The sequence below is a fragment of the Felis catus genome, chromosome C2 (assembly GCF_018350175.1).
Source record: "Felis catus isolate Fca126 chromosome C2, F.catus_Fca126_mat1.0, whole genome shotgun sequence".
NCBI classification, from domain to species: domain Eukaryota; kingdom Metazoa; phylum Chordata; class Mammalia; order Carnivora; family Felidae; genus Felis; species Felis catus.
Window position 1 is genome coordinate 59181036 of NC_058376.1, and position 27058 is coordinate 59208093.

At 39.2% G+C, this 27058-nt stretch overlaps 1 protein-coding gene across 3 annotated transcripts; it reads right to left on the minus strand.

Moving 5' to 3' along the window:
* On the minus strand, positions 1-27058 carry LOC101096593 (cell surface glycoprotein CD200 receptor 1-like). Of its 3 annotated transcripts, none has more exons than XM_019839721.2 (7): positions 26937-27058; positions 14667-14750; positions 11169-11228; positions 7876-8196; positions 7509-7757; positions 3038-3161; positions 1-2165 (listed from the first exon to the last, which is right to left on the minus strand). In XM_019839721.2, exons 1-7 carry the CDS (start codon positions 26980-26982, stop codon positions 2159-2161), a joined length of 891 nt encoding a protein of 296 aa, XP_019695280.2. In that variant the 5' UTR covers positions 26983-27058; the 3' UTR covers positions 1-2158. The 3 variants fall into 3 exon arrangements, with proteins under 3 accessions (XP_019695280.2, XP_023115904.2, XP_023115905.2); XM_023260136.2 differs by lacking the exon at positions 1-2165 and adding an exon at positions 2741-2912; XM_023260137.2 differs by lacking the exons at positions 1-2165; positions 26937-27058 and adding exons at positions 2741-2912; positions 23413-23751.

Sequence of the window (27058 nt, forward strand, 5' to 3'; positions counted from 1 at the left end):
AACTGAAAAATGTCTTTTATTTAAGTGTGTCTCCATACTAAATAAAATTGGAGTTATGTTATTAAACAATGTACCAGCGATACCACAATAATATCACAATAATGCTGTGCAACAATCACAAAACCTCTGTGACAACAATTGCTTAAATGTCTAGGATTATCTGAGGATCAGGTAGGCAGCTCTTCTGATTTTGAATGAGCTTCTCCCTTGCCTAAGAGATGATTAAATATCGGATTACCTAGACTGGCCTCAACTGAGGTGGGGAATGGGACTAGCATGAACCAGCTCTGCTCTACATGTTTCTCATACTCCAGCAGATTACCCCAGGCATGTTCTCATGGACTAGCAATAGAAACACACAGAACCTCTTGACACCTAGGCTCAACACCAGTACACTGACATTTCTGCCCTGATTTGATTGGCTTAAAGCAAATGATATGGGTCAGGGAAACATGCACTTTATGTTTCCAACTTTAAAGTCACTGACAAATTACATGGCTAGAGGGAGGGGCAAAGATTAAAAATCATGAATACAATCTTCACCAAAGAGAAAGGGAAGATGAGTATTGGATTAGGCAACTAGCAGTCTGTGCCACAGTGTTTTTGAGTCTGTGAAAGATTTATGGTACTAGACTTTTCCCCATTCTATGTCCTGTTGTAAATATGAGGGAATTATAATAAAAGCAAAGAGAGAAAAGAGCTAATATATGTTGTACGTGAAATTATTTACTTATCTATTTCTTGGCTCATGTTCGGTTACTAATAGAGTAGGTATTAATCTTAGCACTCATCCTATCCTCCACGGTAGACAGAGACTGGCCAAATGTACCCAAAACCTGACTTTATTTCTGCCAAGGCTGCTATGCTACATTTATCAACTTAGAAATTAGGGTGGCCACGTGACAAGTACTAGCCAATAGAATGTGAGCAGAAGTCATTACTACTCCAGGCCTGGTTCATAAAAACCTCCCACATGAATCCCCCATTCTCTCTCTCTTTCCCATTCACTGGATGAATGGAGGGTACTCTGACAAGGGCAGAACCATAGGATAAAATGTTAGCTTAGAGCAGAACCACTCCTGTTTCCTGCCCTAGAATCACCAGCCTGCCCCGGGATATGAAGTGAGTGAGAATTAAACCTTTGTGGTATGAATACACTGAGATTGAGAGGTTGTTTGTTTCAACAATCAGACTATCCTACTCATATATTATCTTCCAGATAGTAGTATGCATTCATTTTCTCTCTTCAAGCCTTGCTAAAAATAAAAGTAATAGCCTGAATCACCTGCCACCTTACAAAAGAAATTCTTCTATTAAATGAAAGGACACTTTTTACTATAAGATTACCATATATATCAGTGAAGATAGGGTTCCTGTTTACAGTGGCCCTAGCATAGGTTGGGGTTTCCCCAAGAACCCTTATTCTTCCACCATTAATCCATTCCAACCTGGATTGCTGACAAGAGAGAGAATTGAGACAATGGAGCTCCAAAAGGTGAGGTGATATTCAGCACTGTCTCCAGTGATTCTAACAACTCCTTATTTGGAACCAACTTATAATTTCTTCAAAAATAAAGGCGGTGCTAAAAATGACTCCTGGCCATTTATTCAATGATCAAGCCAAACATGCAATACATCTGTCCCACTACTTACTAGCAAGCAAGAAAAGGATGAGAGGTCAGCTACCGGTCGACTTGAAGGCAATGTTTGTAGTGGCTCCTGACATTGCAAAATTAGCATATTAAGAGGGCAGAGGAAAGGGGAAGCTAGGATGAAAGCACTAGCCAAAGAACGCAAGGGGTGTAGAAAAACAGCCCTGCATTGTTATTTGCCTTTTGCTGACTCATCTTCCTCTTAGGCTGAGAAGCAGGGCTATTTCTTGTTTGCAAGTAAGGACTCAGTAGGGCAAAGGGGAAAGTAGATGAGTCATCCTAGGCATTTGTGATGGCAGGCAGCAAGCTTTCACATGTGTGTAAATACACATATGCTAAGAGTTTGAAACAGAATTTGCCAACTATCACATGGATTCTCATAAACACAAAGATATCAAATAGTGACAAGAGTGGTTGAGTTTGACGTTGAAACCGAAGACTGATCATAGCTGGCTGCTTTTTTGTGATCTCATCAAATCTAAATCGACTTCCAGATTCTTCAATTTTCATGCTCTATGAAAGGAAAAAAACCATAAAATATATAATTAAGCATGGGGGGCCTGGATGGCTCAGTCAGTTAAGCCTCTGACTCTTGATTTCGGCTCAGATCACGCTCTCACATTTTGTGAGTTCAAGCCCTGCATTGGGCTCTGCGCTGACAGTGCGGAGCCTGCTTGAGATTCTCTCTCCTTCAATCTGACCCTCTCACACACGCTCTCTCTCTCTCTCTCTCTCTCTCTCTCAAAATAAATAAATAACCTTAAATAGAAAGTAAACATAGGGTCTGGGTGCCTGGGTAGCTCAGTCGGTTAAGGGTTCAACTTCAGCTCAGGTCATGATCTCGTGGTTCATGAGTTTGAGCCCTGCATCAGGACCTGTGCTGACAACTCAGAGCCTGGAGTCTGTTTCCGATTCTCTCTCTCTTTCTCTCTCTCTCTCTCTCTGTCACTCTCTTGCTCACACTCTGTCTCTCTCTCAAAAATAAATAAACATTAAAAATTTTTTTTAAGTAAAAATAAAATAAAAATATATAATTAAGTAGAAATGAATACAAGCCTTCAGAGGCATAGAAATGACAGAGTAAACACTTAAGAAACTCCAGTTGAACTTTATTTCCCTCCCAGAGAATTCTTGAAGGGTGGCCTGGGTCAGGTTATCTCTCAGTAGGCGGTGTAATGAATCAGAAGATTTTGTCCAGGGCTGCAGGCATCTCTTCCTGGGCTCTCAGGTGTTAACAAAGCTTGTACATCAAAGAAGGGGCTAAGGGAACAGACAGTATGCCAAAAAATATGTCCAGCTTTTCCCAGAACATTGTAGACTCAAAGTCTTACAATGATGTCATCTTTCTAATGAGTCTATATATTTTTTTAGTCTTTATTTCCTACCTGCAATCTTTTATTCTCTGGAAGTAGATGAATCCCACAATGACGAGGATAACCAGGAATAGAGAAAATTTCACATAGAGAACGATCAGTAAGGTTGATGGTGGAAATCCCAGGACTATGACACCTTTAAATACAGGCAACACAGGTGGGGTAAACAGTCATTTCAAGATTCCTCTAATGAACAAAATAGGGTCAATTGTTTAAAAGAGACTTCTAAAATATTCTTAAAAGTTCACAGACTGTCATAATCAAAAACATTTTCTAGACTACAATTCAAACGCTGCTAAGATATTCTTTCATGACAGAGTTTAGGAACTGTGTCTATATTTTATATACAGTCAACTTCCAATAAATATTTTCTGAATGAATAAATGTACAGTGAGTATTGTTAGTACTTTGCAATTTTATAAGAAAAAAGGAAATATACTTTCTAATTTCCTGTGTAAATGTTAGTCTTTGGGGTTATTAACGTTTTGAACACTATCTGATAATACTTTTCACACGGAGGAGAAATTTTGTCACTGAGTTGCTGGAACCCCTTTATTTAGTAGGATATTTTATGTCTTCCTACTTTCATTTATTTATCTATAAAATGGCCCCCAGAATTATGAATAAATTATAATTATGAATAAATTATAAATAAATGAAAAGATAAAATGAAACTAATTAGGACTATCATTCTGAAGTTTTTCTTCTGTGAAAATGGCAACCAAAGTAAATTATTCTGACTCTTGGCTCCAAAAGTGATGTCATCCTGTTAAATAACCTGCTCATATACTAAACTAGAAGAATGTCAGACAGTCTCCTTCTTTGGCACTTTCAGAGAAGAGGAAGACACAGTCTCAGCCCTCAAAAAGCTCACAATCCAATTAGAGAAGTCAGATCCATACAAATCAAAAGATCACTTATAAGAGGGCAAACAGTGCTAAGTGAGCATTACAGATCGTAAATCATCTAAGGAATAAGAAAACTGAATCAACTCCACCTGGGAGGTCAGAGCGAAGTGGAATTTGAACTGAGCCTTGCCAATAACAGGATTAAATAGGTTAAGAAAAGAAGGAAGAATTTGTAAAGGGAAAGAAATAATTTAAACAAAGACTTGAAGAATTCATTATCTTAATTCAAATGTAATGGAGCAGAGAGCGGGGTACATAGAGATGAAGTCTGGGATGGTCTGAACCTAATTCTGTAGTTATTTGTATGTGTCAGGCACTGTGCCAGACCCTGTGGATACAAAAATGAAGACTATGGTTCCTACTCTCTAGGAGTTTATGATGCACTGGGAATCAGAGAAGCGGACCATCAATTACAGGACTATGAAGTACTCAGAGGCATACATGGGGCATTACATGAGCACAGAGTAGGAACAGCTAACCAAACTGCAGGGCAAAAGAAAATTATCCCAGAGAAACCACATCAAACTAAGTTTTAAAACTTCAATAGAAATTGAACAAATGAAATGAAAGAAGAGAGTATGAGGAAAGAAGTGCATTGTGGAGAAGTAGCAATTGCATGTATGACGTACAATTGAGGGGCCCAAACAGCCCCACATGCATGGGTACAGACCAAAGATTAGCAAGACAGGAGGCTAAGGAGAGTGGGAGATCAAAGGGGTTTAGCTTTCCAAGAGACAAAGAGAGGCCACTGGGGCTAAAATGTTTTTCATTTCAGAAAAATCACTGTGGCAACACTGTAGGTGATAAATTGGAGGGAGGTAAGCTAGGGGTCAAAAGACCTGTTACAAGGATATTGTAATAATTCTGGTGAGGGATGATCATGTGCAAAGGAGAAAAAGAAAAAGGTCTAGATTTAAGAAAAAAATTTTAAGATAAAATCAGCATAACATAGTGACTGATTTTGAATATGGGAAATAAGGAAGAGCGATATTGTAGGATATCTTCAATTTTCTGGCTTGAGTCATTTATCAAGACAAACTATAAGTATGGAGCTTATGAAGGAGTACAGAAGAGGGATTCCTTTTCAGGGATATGCAAATTGAGGTGCCCTTGATGCACCATTTGAAGACATTCAATTGGAAATTGGTTTTGTTCATATAGCCAAGGAGTGAAATCCGGGCTAAATATATATATTTGACAGTCAAGAATCAGGTGGTAGTTGGAGCCACATGTATGGATGAGATCCTTCAAGGAATAGGGGTAAAGGTGAAAAGAGAATACAGTCAATGATGGAACTCTTAGAAATGCCTTCCTTCATGGAATGAGTAGATGGAAATCAATCTATTAAGAAAATTAAGAAGTTGACTAAAGAACCAAGTAATTATGGGAAGAAAATAGGTGAGAAGAGAGGAAAGGCCATATCAAATATCACAGAGAAGCTAATTAATAACTTAGAGTTAAAATTTTATATTTCGTTTGACATCTGAGAGATCTTTGGCTTTTTGTTAGAACATTTCCTGTGCAGAGAGATTCCAGGAGAGTTAAGGAGTAGATGTGAGGTAATTTAGAAGAGACAGTGAATATAGATGCCTCCTTTAAAAAATCTTGGATATGAGTGAAAGGCAAGAGCTAAGAGTTTGGGGAAGTCATAGCATCTACTTTTTTTTTTTAATGTTTATTTATTTTTGAGACAGAGAGACACAGAGCATGAACAGGGGAGGGTCAGAGAGAGAGGGAGACTCAGAATCTTAAGCAGGATCCAGGCTCCGAGCTGTCAGCACAGAGCCCGATGCGGGGCTCGAACTCACAGACCGCGAGATCATGACCTGAGCCGAAGTCAGACGCTCAACCGACTGAGCCACCCTGGGGCCCCCATAGCATCTACTTTTAAACCTGAGAGGAAAACAGGAAAGTTCATATAATCAGCCTTAAGGAAAGGATTTGTGGAACAAAAAAGACTGAACAAAAGAGAGCAAGGATAATTACTGAAGCAGAGTCTCTCAGGACTTGGAAGGGAAAAATGAGTGTAGAGTATAGGTTAAATATTTGCTCTATGGCAGAGAAAGTCAGACGGGACTGCAGATAAATGCATACACCTAGAGATAAGAAGTATTAAATAACAACCTAGAGTGGGTGGGATATTGAAAAAGGGAAATAAGGATGCCACAGCATGGATAGTGCATGAAAACATTATCCCAAGGGAAAAAAGCCAGCAATAAAAGGCACATATTATATGGCCCTGTTTATGTGAAATGTCCAAAATGGGAAAATCTATAGATATAGAAAGTAGGTTAGTGGTTGCCTACAGCTGGAGGATTTCTAGAATTAGAGAGTGACAGCCAAAGGATAGAGGTTTCTTTTTGGAGTGAGGAGTATGTTCTAAAATTGACTGTGGTGATGGATGCATAGCTGAATGCACTAGAGACCGCTGAATGGTACACTTTAAATGGGTCAATTGTATGGTACATAAATTAGGTCTCAATAAAACTATTGCAAAAATAATGAATAAGAGATGTTATGAGGAATAATTAAGAGTATGTGATGGCTTTTAATAGTATAATAATGAATACAATAGCTAATATGTATTGATATAATCAATCAGTGGCTAACACTTACTAATATAAACATAAGAGCTAACATTGTGTTAGTATGGTAAATACATTAGCTAAAATATATTGACTACCAACTATGTGATAGGCACCAGGTCAGGTAAATATATCATTGTTTTTAATCATCATGATAACTCTGTGAGGTGGGTTCTGTCATCCCATCTGCAGATGAAGAAAATATGAGATGTAACTAAACGAATTGGTGTGAACATCTTGCAATACACACAAATATCAAATCATTATGCTGTACACCTGAAATTAATTTACTGTGATATGTTAATTATATCTCCATTTTTTCAAAAGCCATGAGCAGAGAAATTAAATATTGTTTCAACTCACACAGCTGGTAAACAAGAAGCCATATTGTGCCAAAGGCTTTTCTTCTAACAACCAGGTTATACTTTCTGGAATAATATGAAGACATGGACCTTGTCTTTTCATCTTTATATGACAGCTTCAAACACATAAGAACATTCAATAAATATTTGGCAAATGAATTGATGTATAGGTTTCAGATGACAAGGAAGAGGAGGAAGGAAATCTTCTCTCTTACTCAGAGTAACAAAAAGTGGTGATTACAAGAAATAAAAAGAAGAAGGGATAATTATTGTTCTTATCTATCTACTAAATAAGTATTGTTAAATTATATAAAAGTTTTGCTATTTTATATGAATATTAATCACAAAGTAAAAGTCAACAGATACTAAGTTAAAAAAAATTTTATGGATTCCAGAACGAAAGATGTTTAGAGAATGTATTGATAAGAAGTTATTTAATTTATTCCTTCTATTTGACACAGAAATGGGAACTATTTCCCTGGCATACTAACACATTATTCAGTTACATTTTAGGGAATATCTTTAAATTAGGAACACAAGCTTTCTTACTTTCTTCTTGGTGACTCATAATCAATAGAGGAAAATGCTGAGCAACAAGTTCATTACTCTAAATAAAATAGGTGATTACCTTGATTCAATTCTATGGACAGACTCCTGTTGCCAGACAGATGGGACACAGAGCAGGACAACTTAGACACCCGGTGGTCCTCCCAGCGGCACGAACTCTGGACGGTCACTGTGTCATTGCCCAGTGGCTCTTCCACAGTGTGACAATCTCCCCCTGGGGTCCAGGAGATCTGCGCCGCTGGCTTCCCTGCAGCTGCCCTACACACGATAGTTCCATTCTCAAGTTGAAACAGGGTCACCTCGGGGGGCACTGCAGAGATGCAGGGGAAAATGCATCAGTTTTAACACGCGGATATGGAATAGAGAGAGACATCTGTTTCAGTCCAAATCTGGTTATCTGACATCCCACAATATACGATGCTCCTTACCTAACGCTGTCAGGTGATATCCATGATAGAAATGCCCATGAGTTGTGACCACTTCACACCTGTAATATCCATCATGAGTGATGGCCACTGGATCGATCTGAAGGGCGGGATTCCGATCAGGTCTGGGGTCCCAGGATATTGTCTCGTCACTACAGTTTATGGCCCTGGTCTCATTTGTATCTCTCCTGTAGGCTCTGGTGCAGGAAGGCTTGTCTCTGAGGATTATTTCCCATCTTATTGTTACCAGCACAGCTTTCTGGGTGATCGGAGGGCAAGAGAGCACAGCCTTTGTATCCACAGGTTTAGACAGGGAAGTGTTAGCTGAACACACACACAAAGTGAATGATGAAAGAAAAGGGTGATAAAGAAATCCATGTTAAATTTTCTACAACATATTCCATAAAGTATACTAGAACATGATTTTGCTAGGCACAAAATGTATATAACATTAAAAGTATTCCAAAGATAAACCCATTTTCTCCTATATTGTGTGTTTTTGGATAATCTATATTTATTATATGTGTTAGAAATATTTTAAGGCCTGGGGCCCCTGGTGGCTCAGTCAGCTGAGTGACTCTATTTCAGATCAGGTCAAGAGCTCACAGTTTGTGAGTTTGCACCCCACATCAGGCTCTGCACTGACAGCAGAGCCTGTTTGGGATTCTCTCTCCCTCTCTCTCTGCCCCTTCCCTGGTCTCTCTCTCTCCAAATAAATAAACGTAAAAAAAATTAAAGAAATTTTTAAGGGCTTAAATTTGATTCAGAAGTTTTGATATGTATGAAACAAACAAAAAACACAATATAAAATTAATGGACAAAATCATTATATCTAATATTTCAGCATAGAGACTATTAGATTTATCTAATAACTCAAGCTTCTTGGGATAAAAAGTGGAAAAGTTGACCCAAGAGAAAAATTTTCTCTCCTACATTTCAGTGAGAGACAATAAATCACTTAATATCAGAATGAAATGCCTATTCCCAAAGGTGGGAATTCAGACAAACATAAATATAAGAAGCATGTGGTACTTTCATTATAAATAGCATGGTATTCCGGTTGACTAAGCTGCACAGTTTTTGAGTTGTTTTTATTTGGAGAATCACACAGTCATAAAACCAACAAGATCTTCCATCCTTCTTCCCTTTGAATCACATGTATCCCACCAAACAGTTCGCCTGTGAACTTAGCTCACAGATTGTGTCTGACTTTCTCCCTAATTACGAGGAATAAATGGAGAAGTTCACTTCTTCTGTCCATCTTTTGAAGTAAAAATTAAGCCCTGCAACCTACAAGTATTCTGCAATATATAAGCTCTGGCTCTCCCACAAACCGACATAATGTGTCCATGGCTGGGAGGGGTTGGCTGAGAGCAGATTGGGGGCATCACTTGGGACGCACCAGTGACACAGGTGAGTGGCAGGGAGCTCATCACTCTCACATGAGCAAAACCAGCTGAGAGGGCAAAGCTGCTAACCAGATGCCACTTGTGAGTGCTAAACCCTGCAGTTGAAATCTCTCCTCTCCTCTTCTGGTGTCACTGGCTTCTTGCGTGACGGACTCACGCCCTTGCATTTCACAAACAAATCACAATCCCGTAACTATGTGAAGCAAGGGGGGGGGGGATTTGAAAGCAGATCTAAGAGTGCAGTTAAATACATGATTTAAGTGGCAACCCGCATGCACAGGGACAATGCACCTTCGCCAAGGTTATAAATAAGCACGAAGGTGACTGCTTGGAGAGCAGCTAGAGGTGGGTGTGGGTGAACATTCAGATGCTCAAGGGCAGGATGCTGAAGATGAAACCAAAAAGGGAAAAAAGGCTGAAGAACACGTTGTGAATTTTCTTTTGTGTTCTCAGGGGTTTGCACTTCTGCTTGTGAACAGTCTAAGGTTTTAATATTTTGCCTGCTATTTATTCTCAAGATGAGTCTCTTCTTTAAAAGGAAATTTACTAGCTAACTAAATAATCATATGCATTTTTAACAGGGGCGCCGTCTCCAGAGAAGTGGCTCCCAGGGTGAACATCCCAAGCACCATGGACAATCTCTGTTCTTTCACCTTCCTCTGCTCTAGGACCCTCCAGCAATCCCCCTTCACCTGTGATGGGACTTCTGTGATTCCTGTCAGTCACCCTTTCTTAATCCTTCTCTTTCTCTATTCACACCTGTTGTGATAATTTACTGGTGACCAGTCACTCCTCCGCACTCAGTGTGGTTGGCACCTGTCTAACAAATATAATCTCCTCACAGCCCTGTGATCAACTACCGTGATTTCACCTCCTGGTCACAGAGGGATAGCAGGTGGATTCTCCTTTTGGCTCCAGAACCAGCAGTCACCTTCCAGCTTCTCTGCATCCTGTGTCTATGACTCTCCTCCAGGCTCCTCCAGCCCTTCTGCACACAGACCAATTCCTCTGAGATTTGGGGCGTTTCCCTTCTGTCCTCACTGCCAGATCTTAGATTATGACCCCATCACCACACATCCGGATTCCTGCAGAAGTCTCCTGACGTCTGTGTCTGTCTCAAATCTCTCCCCTCTTCGGTTCACAGCTGACCTTGCAGCAGGTCCAGGATTCTGGGATACGAGTGTGATCCCCTCCATCTAACACCCCTCAGAGACCTCTCCCTGCCCAAAGACAGCACTTACATGTCCTTGCATTGCCTTTGAAAGCCCTGTTTTGCAGATGGACTCACCTTTGCCATCTTCTCACCCCTCAGCCGCCCCCACACTTCGCAAAGAAAACACCAAGCACCGCTGCATATCTGGGTCTTTCCTCACATCGTTCCTGCAGACTGGGGTGGCCTACAGACCACTCTTTGTCCACAAAAACGCTCCTCTTCCCCTAGGAGCCATTTCACACGCTGCACCTGCCGTGAAGCCTTCTCAGAGCCTTGCTGCTTCGCCTTCTCCTCTACACTCCCAGCACACTTGATGTGAGTGCTCATCTCCTCTGTCAAATGCCATCTGTGCTGACATCTGGGCTCCCCCGCGAAATGAGCCCCTTAGGGCGCTCTGGTGCTCTAGCTACTCTTGTTTGTCCCCGTGTTCCCCACATGGCCTAGCACAGTGCCTGACAAGGAGAGCTCCATAATCCTCAGGTGGAATGTGCACTGCCTGGGGGGAGGAGGCCCGGGGTCATTCAGGGTCCCTCACACCTCGGCACTCAGACCACCATACTCTTCAACCAGGCTCAGGACGGCCCCTTGACCAGCCCATCAACCGTGTTTCTAAGGAAGTTCAACACTTTTTCCCTTTAGTTCTGGCCTCTAGAAAAAAATTAAAAACATATTACCTTCCATAGGGAGTATGAAACTACTCTGTTGTCTGTCCATAAGTGAACTGTTTGTTGAAGCTAGAAAAGGTTGAGAGAAAAGTACATGAAAGCAATTTTAGAGACTTAAATGGAGTGCAAGCCACTGTTTACCCACATCTTACATATAACATGACAGAAAATTTGTTAACTGTAACCTAATTCCACAAAAAAGTTTTACAAAGAAGAAATTAGAAGTTATCCCATCATTATGTGTAAAAAATAAACCAAATCTCCACTGACAACTCCAAGTTCTCCCTCAAGGAAATAAATTTCCCATTTTATTTTTACCATAAATGGTATCTCTTTCCTTCTTTCCCTCTTGCCTTCCTTCCTTCCCATCATTCCTTCTTTCCTTCCTTTTTTGTTGCCTTAAGTGAAGTGTGACAAGTATTGACGGCAACTAATAGGACTGATAAGAATAAGAAATAAGAAATAGGAATAAGAAAACTGCAATGAGTGCCCCCCCCCCATCCCTAGCTAAAGGAACTGTCTGGGGATTAAGAGAGGCCACCATGATCGACCAAGGTTAGTTCAGTATATGAGAGATTTCTTTCGTGGGCATTTTGGCCTCTACAGCCCTGAGAACTTCTCCTATTTTAAAGATACAGACTGTTGTCTATGGAAAGTTCAAAGAATTTAGTCGTGATTGATACCTTTAAAGGGTTTTCTTGTATCCTTTGGATTTTACTTCATATGCCCCGTAGACATTGTTACTTTTAGTGGTAAAGTACATAATGTTCATGCTACAAACTGTTATCTTTTTACCATTTCACCGGCTTCTCATTTTAGCCATCTCATGTGGGAATATTAGCAAGTTAGTTCTTAGCAGATATAACTAAATCCATGTCTGGATCGTATGGGATTCTGTTAGAAGAGCCTGGTCTTGCATTAAGTGATGTTTTCATAACTGATTTGAGAGAAGTTTTCAAGCATTGTGTTGAATGATCTCCCAGTAGGCTGGAGTGTGAAAGAGACCTCTGCTGGGGCGCCTGGGTGGCTCAGTCAGTTGAGCATCTGACTCTCCGTTTCAGCTCAGGTCATGATCTCACGGTTCATGAGTTTGAGCCCCACAGCTGGCTCTGCACTGACAGTGTGGAGGCTGCTTGGTATTCTCTTTCTCCCTCTCTCTCTGTCCCTCCTTGCATCTCTCTCTCTGCCTCTTTCTCTCAAAATAAATAAAAAACTTAAAGTAAATTAAAAAAAAAAACAAGAAAAAAAAAAGACCTTCTGGTTAATAAAGGTATTCCAGTGAGTGGAGGTGCATGGAGAAATCTGCCTCTAGAATCAGATACCAAATTCTCCTACAATTGAGCAAAATATGCCTCCTTCCAAAGAATGCCCTAGGAAGAAATACCAGTCAATTACCCCTGAACTTCTCATACCAAAGATAAAACCCACAAGTTCTAAGGTACTCTTAAGTGTGCAAAATAATTATTTTCAGAAGAGGGAAAAAATACTTGTTTTCACAAATATTCCTGATTATTTTTATGATGTCAGAAATACTTTTTAAGTTTCATTAATTGTTGATATATGAATCCTTTAGTTTTATTATCTCGACTGGCAGCTAGTTGCCATAGAAGGCTGATTTCATATCAAGTATCACATCTTCACTGAAAATAGAAACCATTCTTACGCAGTCTTCCTTGAAGCTCTGTATACATCAAAGTAGCAAAATAAATGTGTCAAACTTCTGATCAGTGAATAGTCCTGTGATTTCTTTCTTTAATTTCTTTATCTGAAACCAAATTTTTCCTGGAAGTTCAGAAAGGTTATAGTTTTCAGGGCACCCGGGTGGCTCAGTTGGTTAAGTGTCCAACTTCGGCTCAGGTCATGATCTCACAGTTCATGAGTTCGAGCCCCACATCAGGCTCTATGCTGACAGCTCAGAACCTGGAACTTGCTTCTGATGATGCGTCTGCCTCTCTCTCTGCCCCTCCCCCTCCTCATGCTCTGTCTCTCTATCTCTCAAAAATAAATATACATTAAAAAAGATTATAAATTCACATTGTTAATGTCAGAAGTCCAATTTAACTCTTTCACAATGTGGTGTGTGTGTGTGTGTGTGTGTGTGAAGAGAGAGAGAGAGAGAGATGTGAATTGTGTTCTTTTAAATATATCTATAGTACAAAAGTAACTTAATTACTCATTATGTTAGTCCCTTCAGGCTGCCTTAACATATAATAACCAACGTGGTCACATAATACAATAGAAATGTTCCCCCTTATATTTCTGGAAGCCAGAAGTCTGATTCAAGGGGTCAGCAGAGCTGTGCTTCTTCCAACAGCTCTAGGGAAGAATCCTTTCTTGCTTCTTCCAGCTTTCGGTGGCTGCTAGCAATCCTTGGTGTTTGTTGGCTTGTAGATGTTATCATTTCAATCTCTGCCTCCCTCTTCACACTGCCTTCTTCCTGTGTCTTTTCTCTTCCCTTCTGAGGACTCTATTTTTTTTTTTAATTTTTTTTTTCAACGTTTATTTATTTTTTGGGACAGAGAGAGACAGAGCATGAACGGGGGAGGGGCAGAGAGAGAGGGAGACACAGAATCAGAAACAGGCTCCAGGCTCTGAGCCATCAGCCCAGAGCCTGACGCGGGGCTCGAACTCACGGACCGCGAGATCGTGACCTGGCTGAAGTCGGACGCTTAACCGACTGCGCCACCCAGGCGCCCCCCTTCTGAGGACTCTTGTCATGGCTTTAGGGCCCAACTCTCATCCAGGGTGATCTCATCTCAAGAGCTTTAGCTTAATAACATCTTCAAAGACCCTTTTTCCAAATACGGCCACACTCACAGGTGCTAACTGGATATTTCTTTGGGGGAAGAGGGACGCCATTCAACCTACCATTTTGGGGAGGAGGCACCATCTATGCATTGTCCCCAACCCTTAGATTTATAGTTTATAAAATTATTTTTCTTATTTTACTCTGTAGTTGACCTGAAACTGAATTTTTCTAGAGAGTGAGTAATTGAATTAAATTATAAAGTATATTTATAAGTCCAGGAATGCATTTTGGAAAGGCTGGAATTATTTTTCGATGAAGGAAGATATATAAAAAAATAAAATTTTAAAGTAAAAATAAGAAACTAACTGTAATGGCAACTTTGGGAGACAGTAGACCCGGGTGAGGAACACAGAAAATAAATTACTAATATCTACTAAGGCCTAATTTTTTAAATCCATGTTTGAAACATAATAACTTATGTTTTAAAAATTAAATGAAAAAATTTTTGATAAGCCATTGGTCCGCTTAGGGATCACATTCTTGACTAATAAAGCATATTCTGTATTAAAGAAGCACAGAAATAATTTTAGAATGAAAAATTTAGGAGCACTCTTAAATAATAAAATAAATATTTATTTAGACAATTTTAGACAATACAGTCGATAAATACCTATAAGACAATTCAAGATCCTAAAACATGAAAATTTTGCCGGCATCAAGCCCATGCCTAGTAGAATTGTCATTAAAAGATCCATTACCTGCACTGTCATTGTCCTTGCTCATTTTTGGCCTTAATCCATTGCTTGGTGTAACCAGAGTTCTCATTTCTGCATTTATGCATTCTGAAAGGACAAGATGGGGTGATCAGCGGAATACACATTAGTATTTCTGACTTCCACCTAAAATCACACTTTTTTTCACGTTCTTCAGGCCATGTTTGGATTGCAGTTACCAATAAAAACATAAATTATGACAGGCAAGCAAGTCTCAGAACGATTTGCTCCAGGATGAATTTTTGACCTGAACTTCCTACCTGTTTGGCATACCCCTACCTTAGATCCAGAGTGTCTGCACCCTCCTGTCTTTACATTCAAGTCAAAGTATTTTTTTTTATTTTGTTTAATGTTTATTTTACTTTCTGAGAGAGACAGGGAGGGAACAGGGGAGGGGCAGAGAGAGAGGGAGACACAAAATCCGAAGCAGGCTCCAGGCTCTGAGCTGTCAGCACAGAGCCTGATGTGGGGCTCGAACTCATGAACCATGAGATCATGATCTGAGCCGAAGTCAGATGCTCAACCGACTCAACCACCCAGGCACCCTTCCTTGATTTTTTTTTAAAGTATTGCATTACTAGTGTCTTCACACTTGAAGAAGCTATCACCTCCCCCAGTCTTTACTGACTGGCTTCTTCAGAAAAAGATATCCACCTGTCAACCAAGCTAGAGATTCTGGGATGTCTCTCAGACCTTTCCTAAGAAAGCACCTTCTCCATTCCCCAGGCTCATTCTTGAGGTGGAAGTCTTAGGATTCTGTATCTTCTCTCCATTCCACAAAACCAGACAGAATTCTGAAACCCTCTTATTTATTTACAAGAGTGAAGGGGCCTGAGGTGTTTTGGGGTGTGGGCCTCCTTCCAATCCAGCAGAATCAAGTGACTGCTGATATCCATGCACACTATTTACAGAGGTTCCCATCATCTGTGGGAAAGTATGGTGCAGGCCACAGAGAGGGTGATAGAATTCTGTAATGCCAAGACAAGTTGCTAGCACTTAGTAGTCAGGGACAATATAGATAATCATAAACAGTATCACGGCCATAATGACAACCAAGAGGCTCTGACCTGAAGAATTTGTGGCAAAAGCTAAATAAATCTTAATGTCCTTAGGGGTAAAATAAAAGGGAAGCCAAAGACAGTATGGTTTGGCCTATATGACCAGATCAAGGATAAATGAGTGTCTTACATCAGTGTTGCGTCCTACAACAAAAAAATAGAGTTGTTTAAATAACAAACACTTTATATCACAGTTCTAGAAGGTGGAAGTCTAAGATAAAGCACTAGCAGGCATGGTGTCCAGTGAAAACCCACTTCCTGACTTGTAGATAGCTGTCTTCTCACTGTATTCACACACGTAGTGGCAGAGAGAGAGAAAAAGAAAAAGCAGGGTCTCTTGGGTCTCTTCTTATAAAGGTACTAATCTGAGAGCTCCATCCTCATGACAAAGTTACTTCCCAAAGCCTCCATCTCCAAATGGCATCCCATTGGAGATTGGGTTTTGACATAGGAGTTTTGGAGGACACATTCAGTCCATAGCAGTGAGTAAAGACTCAGGTTATTTGCCATAATGGAAAATCATGGTACTTCACCAGGTTTTTGTATTCAAACCAGTTTTCAGACTCAAAGCCACACAATTATGAGCTCACATTTCAAAATTACAAAATGCAGGAAGAATCAAGGAACCATAAAGTCAGATAATATTATTTTCATTAGCTGCCATCTGTTATTCCTAGAGAGAATAAGATTCAGAATCTCATATATTAGAATTATGAAACATAGGGTATAAAAATAAATGTGTTGAGGATGTTTAAAGAAATAAAAAGAAAATTAAAAAAAAAAAGAAGAAATATGTGCTTCCCCTATACCTGACTCCCCAGAAAGTAAGTAGGCAGATTAGGAGAATACAACAGAATTCAATTTACTCATTGATTCTCTACTTACTCAACCTGGAAAACTATGGTGAAAAATACAAATGTACAGAATACAAAAAAGGGAGAATATCAGAAAGTCCTAAATGACATCTTCTTCTAATATAAGACAGTTTTGTCATGTTAAAAATCAATTCTTTAGTGTAGTCACTTTCATGCATTATTTTAGCTAGATCTCTTGGATAACTTACTGAAGCTTCAACATTAGCATTTGCTTCTTCAGCTTGCACTTTTTTTTTTTTAATAATTTATTGCCAAGTTAGCTCATATACTGTGTAGTCTTCTTGGCTTCAGGAGTAGATTCCAGTGATTCATCACTTACATACAACACCCATTGCTCATCCCAACAAATGCCCTCCTCAGTGCCCATCACCCATTTTCCCCGCCCCCTCAACCCCCAATCCCCATCAACTCTCAGTTTGTTCTCTATATTTCAGAGTCTGTTATGTTTTGCCTCCCTCTCTGTTTGTAACTTATTTTGCCTTCCCTTCCCCTGTGGTCTTCTGTTAAGTTTTTCAAATTCCACATATGAGTGAAAACATATATTTCTGTTTTTGTGACTGACTTACTTCACTCGGCATAATACCTTCCAGTTCCATGCGCGTTGCCGCAAATGGCATGATTTCATTCTTTTTCATTGCAAAGTAGTATTCCATTGAATATATAAACCACATCTTCTTTATCCATTCATCAGTTGATGGACATTTGGGCTCTTTCCATAATTTGACTATTGTTCATAGTGCTGCTATAAACATTGGGGTACACGGGCACCTACAAATCAGCACTTCTGTAACCTTTGGATAAATTTCTAGTAGTGCTATTACTAGGTCATAGGGTAATTCTATTTTTAATTACTGAGGAAAATTTCTCCACACTGTTGACCAGGGTGTCTGCTCCAATTTTAATTTCCATCAACATTGCAAAAGGGTTCCGCTTTCTCCACATCCTCACCAACATCCATTGTTTCCTCAGTTACTAATTTTAGTCACGCCTACTGGTGTGAGGTGGTATCTCAATGTGGTTTTGATTTGTATTTCCCTAGTGATAAGTGATGTTGAGCATCTTTTCATGTGTCTGTTGGCCACTGGATGTCTTCTTTGGAAAAGTATCTATTCATGTCTTCTGCCTGTTTAAGAGATTATTTGTTTTTTAGGTGTGGAGTTTGATAAGTTCTTTATAGATTTTGGATCCTAACCCTTTACCCAATATGTCATTTGCAAATATCTTCTCCCATTCTGTTGGTTGCCTTTTAGTTTTGTTGATTGCTTACTTTGCTGTGCAGAACTATTTTTATCTTGATAAGATCCCAGTAGTTCATTTTTGCTTATATTTCCCTTGCCTTCAGAGACACGTCAAGTAAGAAGTTGCTGTGGCCGAGGTCAAAGAGGTTTTTGCCTGCTTTCTCCTCTAGGATTTTGATGGCTCCCTGTCTTACATTTAGGTCTTTCATCCATTTTGAGTTTATTTTTGTGTATAGTGTAAGGAAGTAGTCCAGTTTCATTCTTCTGCATGTTGCTGTCCAGTTTTCCCAGCACCATTTGCTAAAGAGACTTTTTTTCCATTGGATACTCTTTTCTGCTTTGTCAAAGATTAGTTTGTCATACATTTGTGGGTCTATTTCTGGGTTCTCTATTCTATTCCACTGGACTATGTGTCTGTTTTTGTGCCAATACCATACTGTTTTGATGATTACAGCTTTGGGGTACAGGCTAAAGTCCAGGCCTGTGATGTCTCCAGCTTTGGTTTTCTTTTTCAATATTACTTTCACTATTCAGGGTCGGTTATAGTTCCAAATAAATTTTAGGATTGTTTTTTATAGCTCTGTGAAGAATGCTGGTGCTATTTTAATTGAGATTGCTTTGAATGTGTAGACTGCATTGGGTAGTATTGGGTAGTATCAACATTTTAATAATATTTGTTCTTCCAATCAATGAGTATGGAAGATTTTTCCATTTCTTTGTGTCTTCTTCAGTTTTGTTCATAAGCTTTCTATAGTTTTCAGCATACAGATAATTTACCTTTTAGGCTAGATTTATTTCTATGTATTTTATAGTTCCTGGTGCAGCTGTAAATGGGATCGATTCCTTGATACCTTTTTCTGTTGCTTTATTATTGGTGTATAGAAATGCAACTGATGTCTGTGCACTGATTTTATATCCTGTGACTGCTGATATCATGTATCAGTTCTAGCAGTTCTATCATGTATCAGTTCAGGTTTTCCATGTAGACTATCATATTATCTGCAAAAGTGAAGGTTTGACTTCTTTGCCAATTTGGATGACTTTTATTTCATTTTGTTGTCTGGTTGCTGAGGCTAAGACTTCCAACACTATGTTAAACAACAGTGGTGAGAGTGGACATTTCTGTTGTGTTCCTGATCTCAGGGGGAGAGCTCTTAGTTTTTCCCCATTGAGGCTGATATTACCTGTGGGCCTTTCATATATGGGTTTTATGATGGTAAGGTATGTTCCTTCTCTCCTGACTCTCTTGAGGGCTTTTATAAAGAAAGGATGCTGTACTTTGTCAAATGCTTTTTCTGCATCTATTGACAGGATCATATGGTTCTTATCTTTTCTTCTATTAATATGATGTATCATGTTGATTGATTTGTGAATAATGAACCAGCCCTGCAGCCCAGGAATGAATCCCACTTGATCATGGTGAATAATTCTTTTAATATACTGCTGAACTCAACTTGCTAGTGTCTTGTTGAGAATTTTTGCATTCTGTTCATCAGGGATATTGGCATGTAATTCTCCTTTTTAGTGGGGTCTTTGTCTGATTTGGAAATCAAGGTAATGCTGGCTTCATCAAATCAGTCTGGAATCTTTCCTTCCATTTATATTTTTTGGAACAGCTTGAGAATAAATATTAACTCTGCTTTAAGTGGCTTCTATAATTCCCCTGGGAAGCCATCTGACCCAGGACTCATTTGTTGGGAGAGTTTTGATAACGGATTCAACTTTTTCTGGTTATGGGTCTGTTCAAATTTTCTATTTCTTCCTGTTCGAGTTTTGGTAGTGTGTGGGTCCATTTCTTCCAGGTTTTGCAGTTTGTTCTCATATAACTTTTCATAGTATTCACTAATTTTTTTATTTCTGTGGTTTTGGTTTTGATCTCTCCTCTTTCGTTTGAGATTTTATCTATTTGGGTTTTCTCTCTCTCTCTCTCTCTCTTTGAGAAGTCTGGCTAGGGGTTTATCAATTTTGTTTATTCTTTCAAAAAACCAGCTCTTAGATTCATTGAACTTTCTACTGTATTTTTGGATTCTATATTGTTTATTTCTGCTCTAATCTTTATCATTTCTCTTCTTCTGCTGGTTTTGAGCTTTCTTTGCTGCAGTATTTCTAGTTCCTTTAGGTGTGAGGATAGGTTCTGTATTTGAAACCTTTCTTGCTTCTTGAGATAGACCTGGATTGCAATGTATTTTCCTCTTAGGACTGCATTTGCTGCATCCCAAAGGGTTTGGACTGTTGTGTTTTCATTTTCATTTGCTTCCATATATTTTTAAATTCCTTCTTTAATTTCTTGGTTGACCCATTCATTCTTTAGTAGAATGTTGTTTACCCTCCATGTGTTTGGAGGCTTTCCATTTTTTTTCTTTTAGATGATTTCAAGTTTCATAGCGTTGTGATCTGAATATATACATGGTATGATATAAATCCTTTTATATTTGTTAAGGGCTGTTTTGTGACCCAATATGTGATCTATTTTGAAGAATGTTCCGTGTGCACTTGAGAAGAATATGTATTCTGTTCCTTTTGGATGAAAAATTCTGAATATATCTGTTATGTCCATCTGGTCCAATGTTTCATTCAGAGCCATTGTTTCCTTACTGATTTTCTGCCTAGATGATCTCTCTATTGTTGTAAGTGGAGTGTTACAGTCCCCTACAATCACATTATTGTTATCTATACATTTATATATGTTTGTGATTAACTGATTTATATATTGCATTCTTCCATGTTTGGGAATGAACATTTATAATTGTTAGCTCTTCTTGATGGATAGGATCCCATAATTATGATATAATGCCCTTCTTCATCTCTTGGTACAGTCTGTTTTAAAATCTAGTTTGTCTGATATAAATATGGCTACTCTGGCTTTCTCTTGACACCCAGTAGCATGATAAATGGTTCTCCAACCCCTCACTTTCAATCTGCAGGTGCTCTCAGGTCTAAAATGAGTCTGTTGTAGGAAGAATATAAATGGGCCTTGTTTTTTATCCATTCTGATACCCATTGTCTTTTGATTGGGGCATTTAATCCATTTACATTTGGAGTGATTATTGAAAGATATGGATTTAGTCTCATTGTGTTATATTGAGGACTCATGCTTGTGGTTATGTCTCTGGTCCTTTGTAGACTTTGTTGCTTTCCACTCACAGAGTCCTCCGTACAATCTCCTGCAAGGCTGATTTTGTGGTCATAAACTCCTTTAGTTTTTATTTGTCTGGGAAAGACTTTATCTATCCGTCTATTCTGAATGACAGCCTTGCTGGATGAAGGATTCTTGGTTGCATATTTTTCCTATTTAGCATATTGAATATTTCCTGCCACTCCCTTCTGGCCTGCCAAGTTTCAGTGCATAAATCCGTTATTACCCTTTTGTATCTACCCTTCTAGGTTAAGGCCCATTTGTCCCTAGATGCTTTCAGAACTCTCTCTTTATCTTTCTATTTTGCCAGTTTTACTATGGTATGTCATGATGTTGACGTGTTTTGGTTGATTTTGAACGGAGTTATCTGTGACTCCTGGAGTTGGATGTTTGCATCCTTCCCCAGATTAGGGAAGTTCTCAGCCATAATTTGTTCAAATAAACCTTCTTCCCCTCTCTCTGTCTTCTTCTTCTGGAATTCTTATGCAACAGATATTGTTTCATCTCATTAAATCACTTAGGTCTCTAATTCTCCCCTCGTAATCAAGTAATGTCCTTTCTCTCCTTTTCTCAGATTCATTTTTTTCCATAATTTTATCTTCCATTTCACCTATTCTCTCCTCTCCTTCTCCCATCCTTGCTATCACTGTATCTAGTTTATTTTGCATCTCATTTACAACATTTCTTAATTCATCATAACTATTTCTCAGTCCCTGATCTCTGCAGCAGTAGATTCTCTGGTGTCTTCTATGCTTTTTCAAGCCCAGCTCTTAGTCTTATGACTATTATTCTAAATTATTGTTTGGATATATTGTTTATATCTGTTTTGAGCAATTCTCTGGCTGTCATTTCTTCCTGGAATTTCCTTTGAGGAGATTTCTTCCATTTCATCACTTTGGCTGGTTTCTGTCTTTTACATGCTTTTATAGTTTGTTATGTGTCCTACACCTGCAAGCAGTACTATATTAGAAAGAGGCCATACACTGTCCCAAATCTGACACTTCAGGAAGTGTTTTTGGAGTGTGTTGTGTGTACTCTGTTATTGCATCTTTGCTTGCTTTATCTCACTGCTCATAGTAGTGGATTAGACCTTCCACCAGATGTGCTTTGATTTGTTCATTGAAGTAACCCTGGAAAAAAGGAAAAATGGCAGGGGGGAGACTTATCCCATACAAAGAGAGAAATGAGGTGGGAGGCAGATAAAACACCAGGCAGAGAATCAAACTTAAGGTTTAATAAGGCTTAATCCAGAGAGAAAGAGAGAGGAAAATAACGAAGGAGATACAGAATAAGTATAAAAAGAATAGAGTGAAAATGCCTGATTAAACAAGCAACCAGAACAAAGAAAGGGAAACATAGTAAGTATAGTATATAGTACAGTATAGTAAGTAGAGTATAGTAAATACATATATATATATACATATACATATATACATATACATATACATATAGTAAGAATAGACTAAAAATCAAATCAGGAACTATGAGCCTGATCCCAAAGAAAAGAGGAAAAGAAAAAGGGGGGGGGGCACATAGAAGGAGAAAGAAGGGAAAAGAGAAGTAAAGAAAAGAGAAAAAAATAATAAAAGAAAAAAACAACTTTTAAAAGCCAGACTAACATACAAAACCACGGGACAGTTGTCTGTTGGTGCCTGGGACCGGTGGCTGTGCTGGTCTGGAGGACAGTCCCTCTGGTTCACTCAGTGTCAGTTCCATCCCAGTAGATAGCAGTTACCAGGCATGGAGGGGCGGGATTTGATGTAGACAGATCCCACCTCCACTTAGGCCTGCTGTCTTGTTCTTTGGTGCCCCACCCAGTTGGCATTGGAGAGAAAATGGTGACACCCCAATCTCTCCTCCCCAGACAGGTGTCTCGAACCATACTGTTCAGGCACCCCTCACAGAGCGGCTCTGGTGGCCTGTTCTGCTTCACAATCTCCTGGACCTCCTAGGCATTCCTCTGGGATCCAAAATCCAAGGTTGTAAAGGGTCCTGCACCACATGGATCCAGCTCTGCCGATAAAAGGCCTTTGGCTGGCATCTGAAGGGGTGGCAATAAGCCCTCTTCCCACAGTACTCCAAGGAAGGGAGTCTTCTCTCCCAGTGCACCCCCAAGATAGTCACCAAGCCTGGGGCTGGCTCCCCCCGCAGCAGGTGCATGCACACAGCAGGCTTCAGTCCAGAGAAAGTCGTGCAACCATGAAAACCCCAATAGTTACTCCTAAGGCTGTTTGCAAACTAGAAACTGGCTCTCTCTGTATTTTTTGTTCCTCATCCGTGGTCCGGAGAGGTTTTTCCCTTGTCTAAATACAATCCTACAGTTCTATAGCGTCTCTTCACTTCCTTTTGTCTCTGCATAGAAGGGCTGTCCTCCCCTCCATGCCTACACTGACAGTTTAACTCTCCCAATTTGCAAATACATACCTCTGTCACACCAAGCTGTCTCTTTCCACTTGTGGAAATCCTTCTGCCACTCCACAGATTGATTTCCTGGGTATTCCAAGTGTTCTGACCGCAATACTGCTGTGTTTGAGGGAGGAGGGAAATTCTGATCCCCCTACTTTTCCTCCATCTTGACTCCTCCCCCTCACTTTGCATTTTTACTATGAAGACAGTTTTTTCCTTAAACCTCATGAACCAACCTCTGCTAGCTTCCAACTTTTCTTTCACAGCTTCCTCACCTCCTTCAGCCTCCATAGAATCAAGGAGCGTTAGGGCCTTGCTCTGCACTAGGCTTTGACTTCAGGAAATGTTGTAGCTGTGTGGGTCTTCTTTCCAGATCACTGAAACTTTCTCCTTCTCAGCAATAAGGCTGTTTCACTTCCTTATCATTAGTGTGTTCACTAGAGTAGCACTTTCGTTTCCTTCAGGAACTTTTCCTTCACATTCATAACCTGGCTAACTGCTGGCACAAGAGGCCTAGCTTTTGACCTGTCTCAGCTTTCAACATGCCTTCCTGGCTAAGCTTATGAATCATTTCTAAGTTTTGATTTCAAGTGAGAAATATGCAACTCCTCCTTTCACTTGAGTACTTAGCGGCCATTGGGAGGTGATTAATTGGCTTAAATTCAATATTGTTGTGTCTCAGGGAAAAGGGAGGTCTGAAGAGAGGGAGATGGAGATGGGGAAATAGCCAGTGAGAGGTAGAGCCAGACCACACACACACACACACACACACACACACACACGTGTTCCACTTACATTCACCATCTCATGTGGACATAGTGACACCGCAAAACAATTGAGTAGTAACATCAGAGATCACTGATCACAGATCACCACAACAAATATAATGTAATCACAAAGCTTCAACTATTTCAAGAAATACCAAAATGTGACACAGAGACGCAAAGTGAGCAGATGCTGTTGGAAAAATGGTGCTGATAGAGTTACTTGATGCACACTTGCCACAAACCTTCAATTAGTAGAAAGCACAATATATGCAAAGTACCATAAAGTGACACACAATGAAACAAGATATGCTTGTATACCCAGTAAGAGCTTCAAAATACAGGAGGCAAAATTGACAAAATTAAATCAAAAACACTATAACAGAAATGAGGAAGGCCTTGATGACCTTATTAATAGACTGGATATAGCTGAAGAAAGATTATCTAAGCTAGAGAATATATCAATAGAAACCTCCAAAACTGAAAAACAAAGAAAACAAACACTTAAAAAAAACAGAACAGGGTATCAAAGGACTGTGGGACAACTCCCAAAATGTGTAAAACACGTGTAATGGAAAAATCAGGAGGGGAGGATGACAGAAAAGAACAGAGGAAATTTTTGAAACAATGACTGAGAATTTCCCCAAGTTCACTCCATACCAAACCAAAGATCTAGGAAACTTGGAAAGCACCAAGCAGGAAAAATGCCAAAGAAAAAACCCTAGACCTGGCATATCATATGAAAACTATAGAAAAATCAAAGATAAAAAGTTCTGAAAAAGGCCAGAGAAATAAAACACCTTAAAGAGAAACAAAGATGAGAATTATATACAACTTCTCCTAAGAAGCCATGCAAGGGAAAAAAAAGAACGAAGTAAAATATTTAAAATGTTAATAGAATAACAACCCACCACCCTAGAACTATGTATCCTACAAAGTTACCCTTCACAAGTGAAGGATACATAAAAGACTTTCTCAAACAAACAAAAATTGAGGGAAATTGTTTTCAGGGGAACTGCCTTGTAAGAAATGTTAAAAGTTCTTCAGGGAGAAGGAAATATGAAAGTCAGAAAATAACTTTACTCAGAATTGCCAACTCTTGGAAGTAACCAAGATGCCCTTCAGTAGGTAAATGGCTGAATAAATGGGGATACATGCAGACAACGGAATATTGTTCAGTGCTAAAAAGAATGACCTATAGAGCCATGAAAAGACAAAGAGGACACTGAAATACCTATTGCTAAGTCAAAAAAAAAGCCTATGAAAAGGCTACATACCATATAATTCCAACTATAAAATATTCAGAAAAAGGCAGAAACTGTGGAGACTCTAAAAAGATGAGCAATTGCCATGGTTTAGAGGGGAGGGAGGATAAATACAGGGGACACAGAGGACTTTTAGGGCAGTGAAACTACTCTGTATGATACTATAGTAATGGATACATGCCATTGTACCTTTGTTCAAACTTACAGAATGCACAAGACTGAGAATGAACCCTATGTAAACTATGGCCTTGGGGTGATTATTATGTGTCAGGGTAGGTTCATCACTTGTAACAAATGTAACACTCTGGAGGGGATGTTGATAATGAAATAGAAGCTGTGCCTAGGTGAGGTTAGGAGGTGAGGTATATGGGAAATCTCTGCCCCTTCCTCTCAATTTTGCTGTAAACTTAAAACTGCACTGAAAAAAATTAAGTCTTAAAACACAAAAAGCAAAACAAAACAAAACCTTTTTATAATAAGTGGATATTTAATTTTATCAAATACATATTGCAATCTTACGGTTTTTTCCCCTCAAATATGTAATGGAGTCAATTACATGAACAGGTTTAATCACTCTTTTCAATTACATCTTTTTGTCGCCATCTGTTTCCTGCCACATCTAAATATTTCTCTAGTGCTTTCACGAGTCAAATCTGCTATTCACTGTCTTCTGAGTTCTTCCCCAATTTTTCTACCTTCTTCTATCTTTCTACCTTCTTCTCAATTTCTTTCAACTTTTTATGGCCCTCGTCTCCCATCTTTCTTTCTCTTAAGAACTGGTTCTCCTCTCCCTTTACCAGACATATATGGAAATGTGGAAGCCAGTGTTGCTCAGAATGTTTTAGAATTTCTTTGGGATGATTATAAGGAAAGACAGGATGGATTCAAGGTTTTGTTTCCACCTGCCTAAGTCTGCTCTAATTTTAGCTCCTCCACTCATTCGCTCTACTGTTCATGCTTTGGGATAACATTCCATTTGTTCTGGTGTGAGCATGAAATCATTGACTTTGAATAATTACCTATCATTTCTATGTTCTTACGTTCTCTGATCCTTGTTTTCTGAATCAAATTTTACCTATATATACTTGTTGCCTCTATTTTAAAATTTAAAAACCCCAAATAGAAATTTAGGGTTTCTTTCTTAGCCTGTGAGCTAAAAATATTAGAAATATCAAAGGAAAAACAATAGTCATACATCAATACACATAAGGTCTAAGATACAAGAATTCCAAGAGACAAGAAAAATATAAACCAAAATACTGGAGGAAACACTACCTTTTTCCTTGTCACACAAGTTCAGTTTCACTCCATTCCAGGGCCCCCTTATTGCCCTGGACTCAGCCAGACAACTAGTCAGTGCACCATTGACATAAGAAAATCAGAAGGTTTGCTGGATAATAAACAAATTTATCACTGCTGCTAGGACAAATTATAAAACATTTTATGAATGGATCAAGGGCCTCCTTGTCACCACTGAAAATATCTTTACTTTTTTCTGAAAAATCATACTTACCAGACACTATAACATTGATGGAGATCAGTACACTCAAAGCTGACATTCTCCCCAGAGTATGTCTTTGGAGCGGTTAGCCACGGACTAGCCACGGATGGGAAATGTTGCTGAGTTTTGTTCAG

Excerpts from the sequence above, each read along its gene's own strand:
- LOC101096593 (XM_023260136.2), bottom strand. The coding sequence starts at position 26,982 with ATGTCAGCTTTGAGTGTACTGATCTCCATCAATGTTATAGTGTCTG. Across the intron at positions 14,751-26,936 it reads CATCAATGTTATAGTGTCTG|AATGCATAAATGCAGAAATG; the intron begins GTAAGTATGATT and ends TTGTCCTTTCAG. Across the intron at positions 8,197-11,168 it reads TTTCATACTCCCTATGGAAG|CTAACACTTCCCTGTCTAAA; the intron begins GTAATATGTTTT and ends GTGTGTGTTCAG.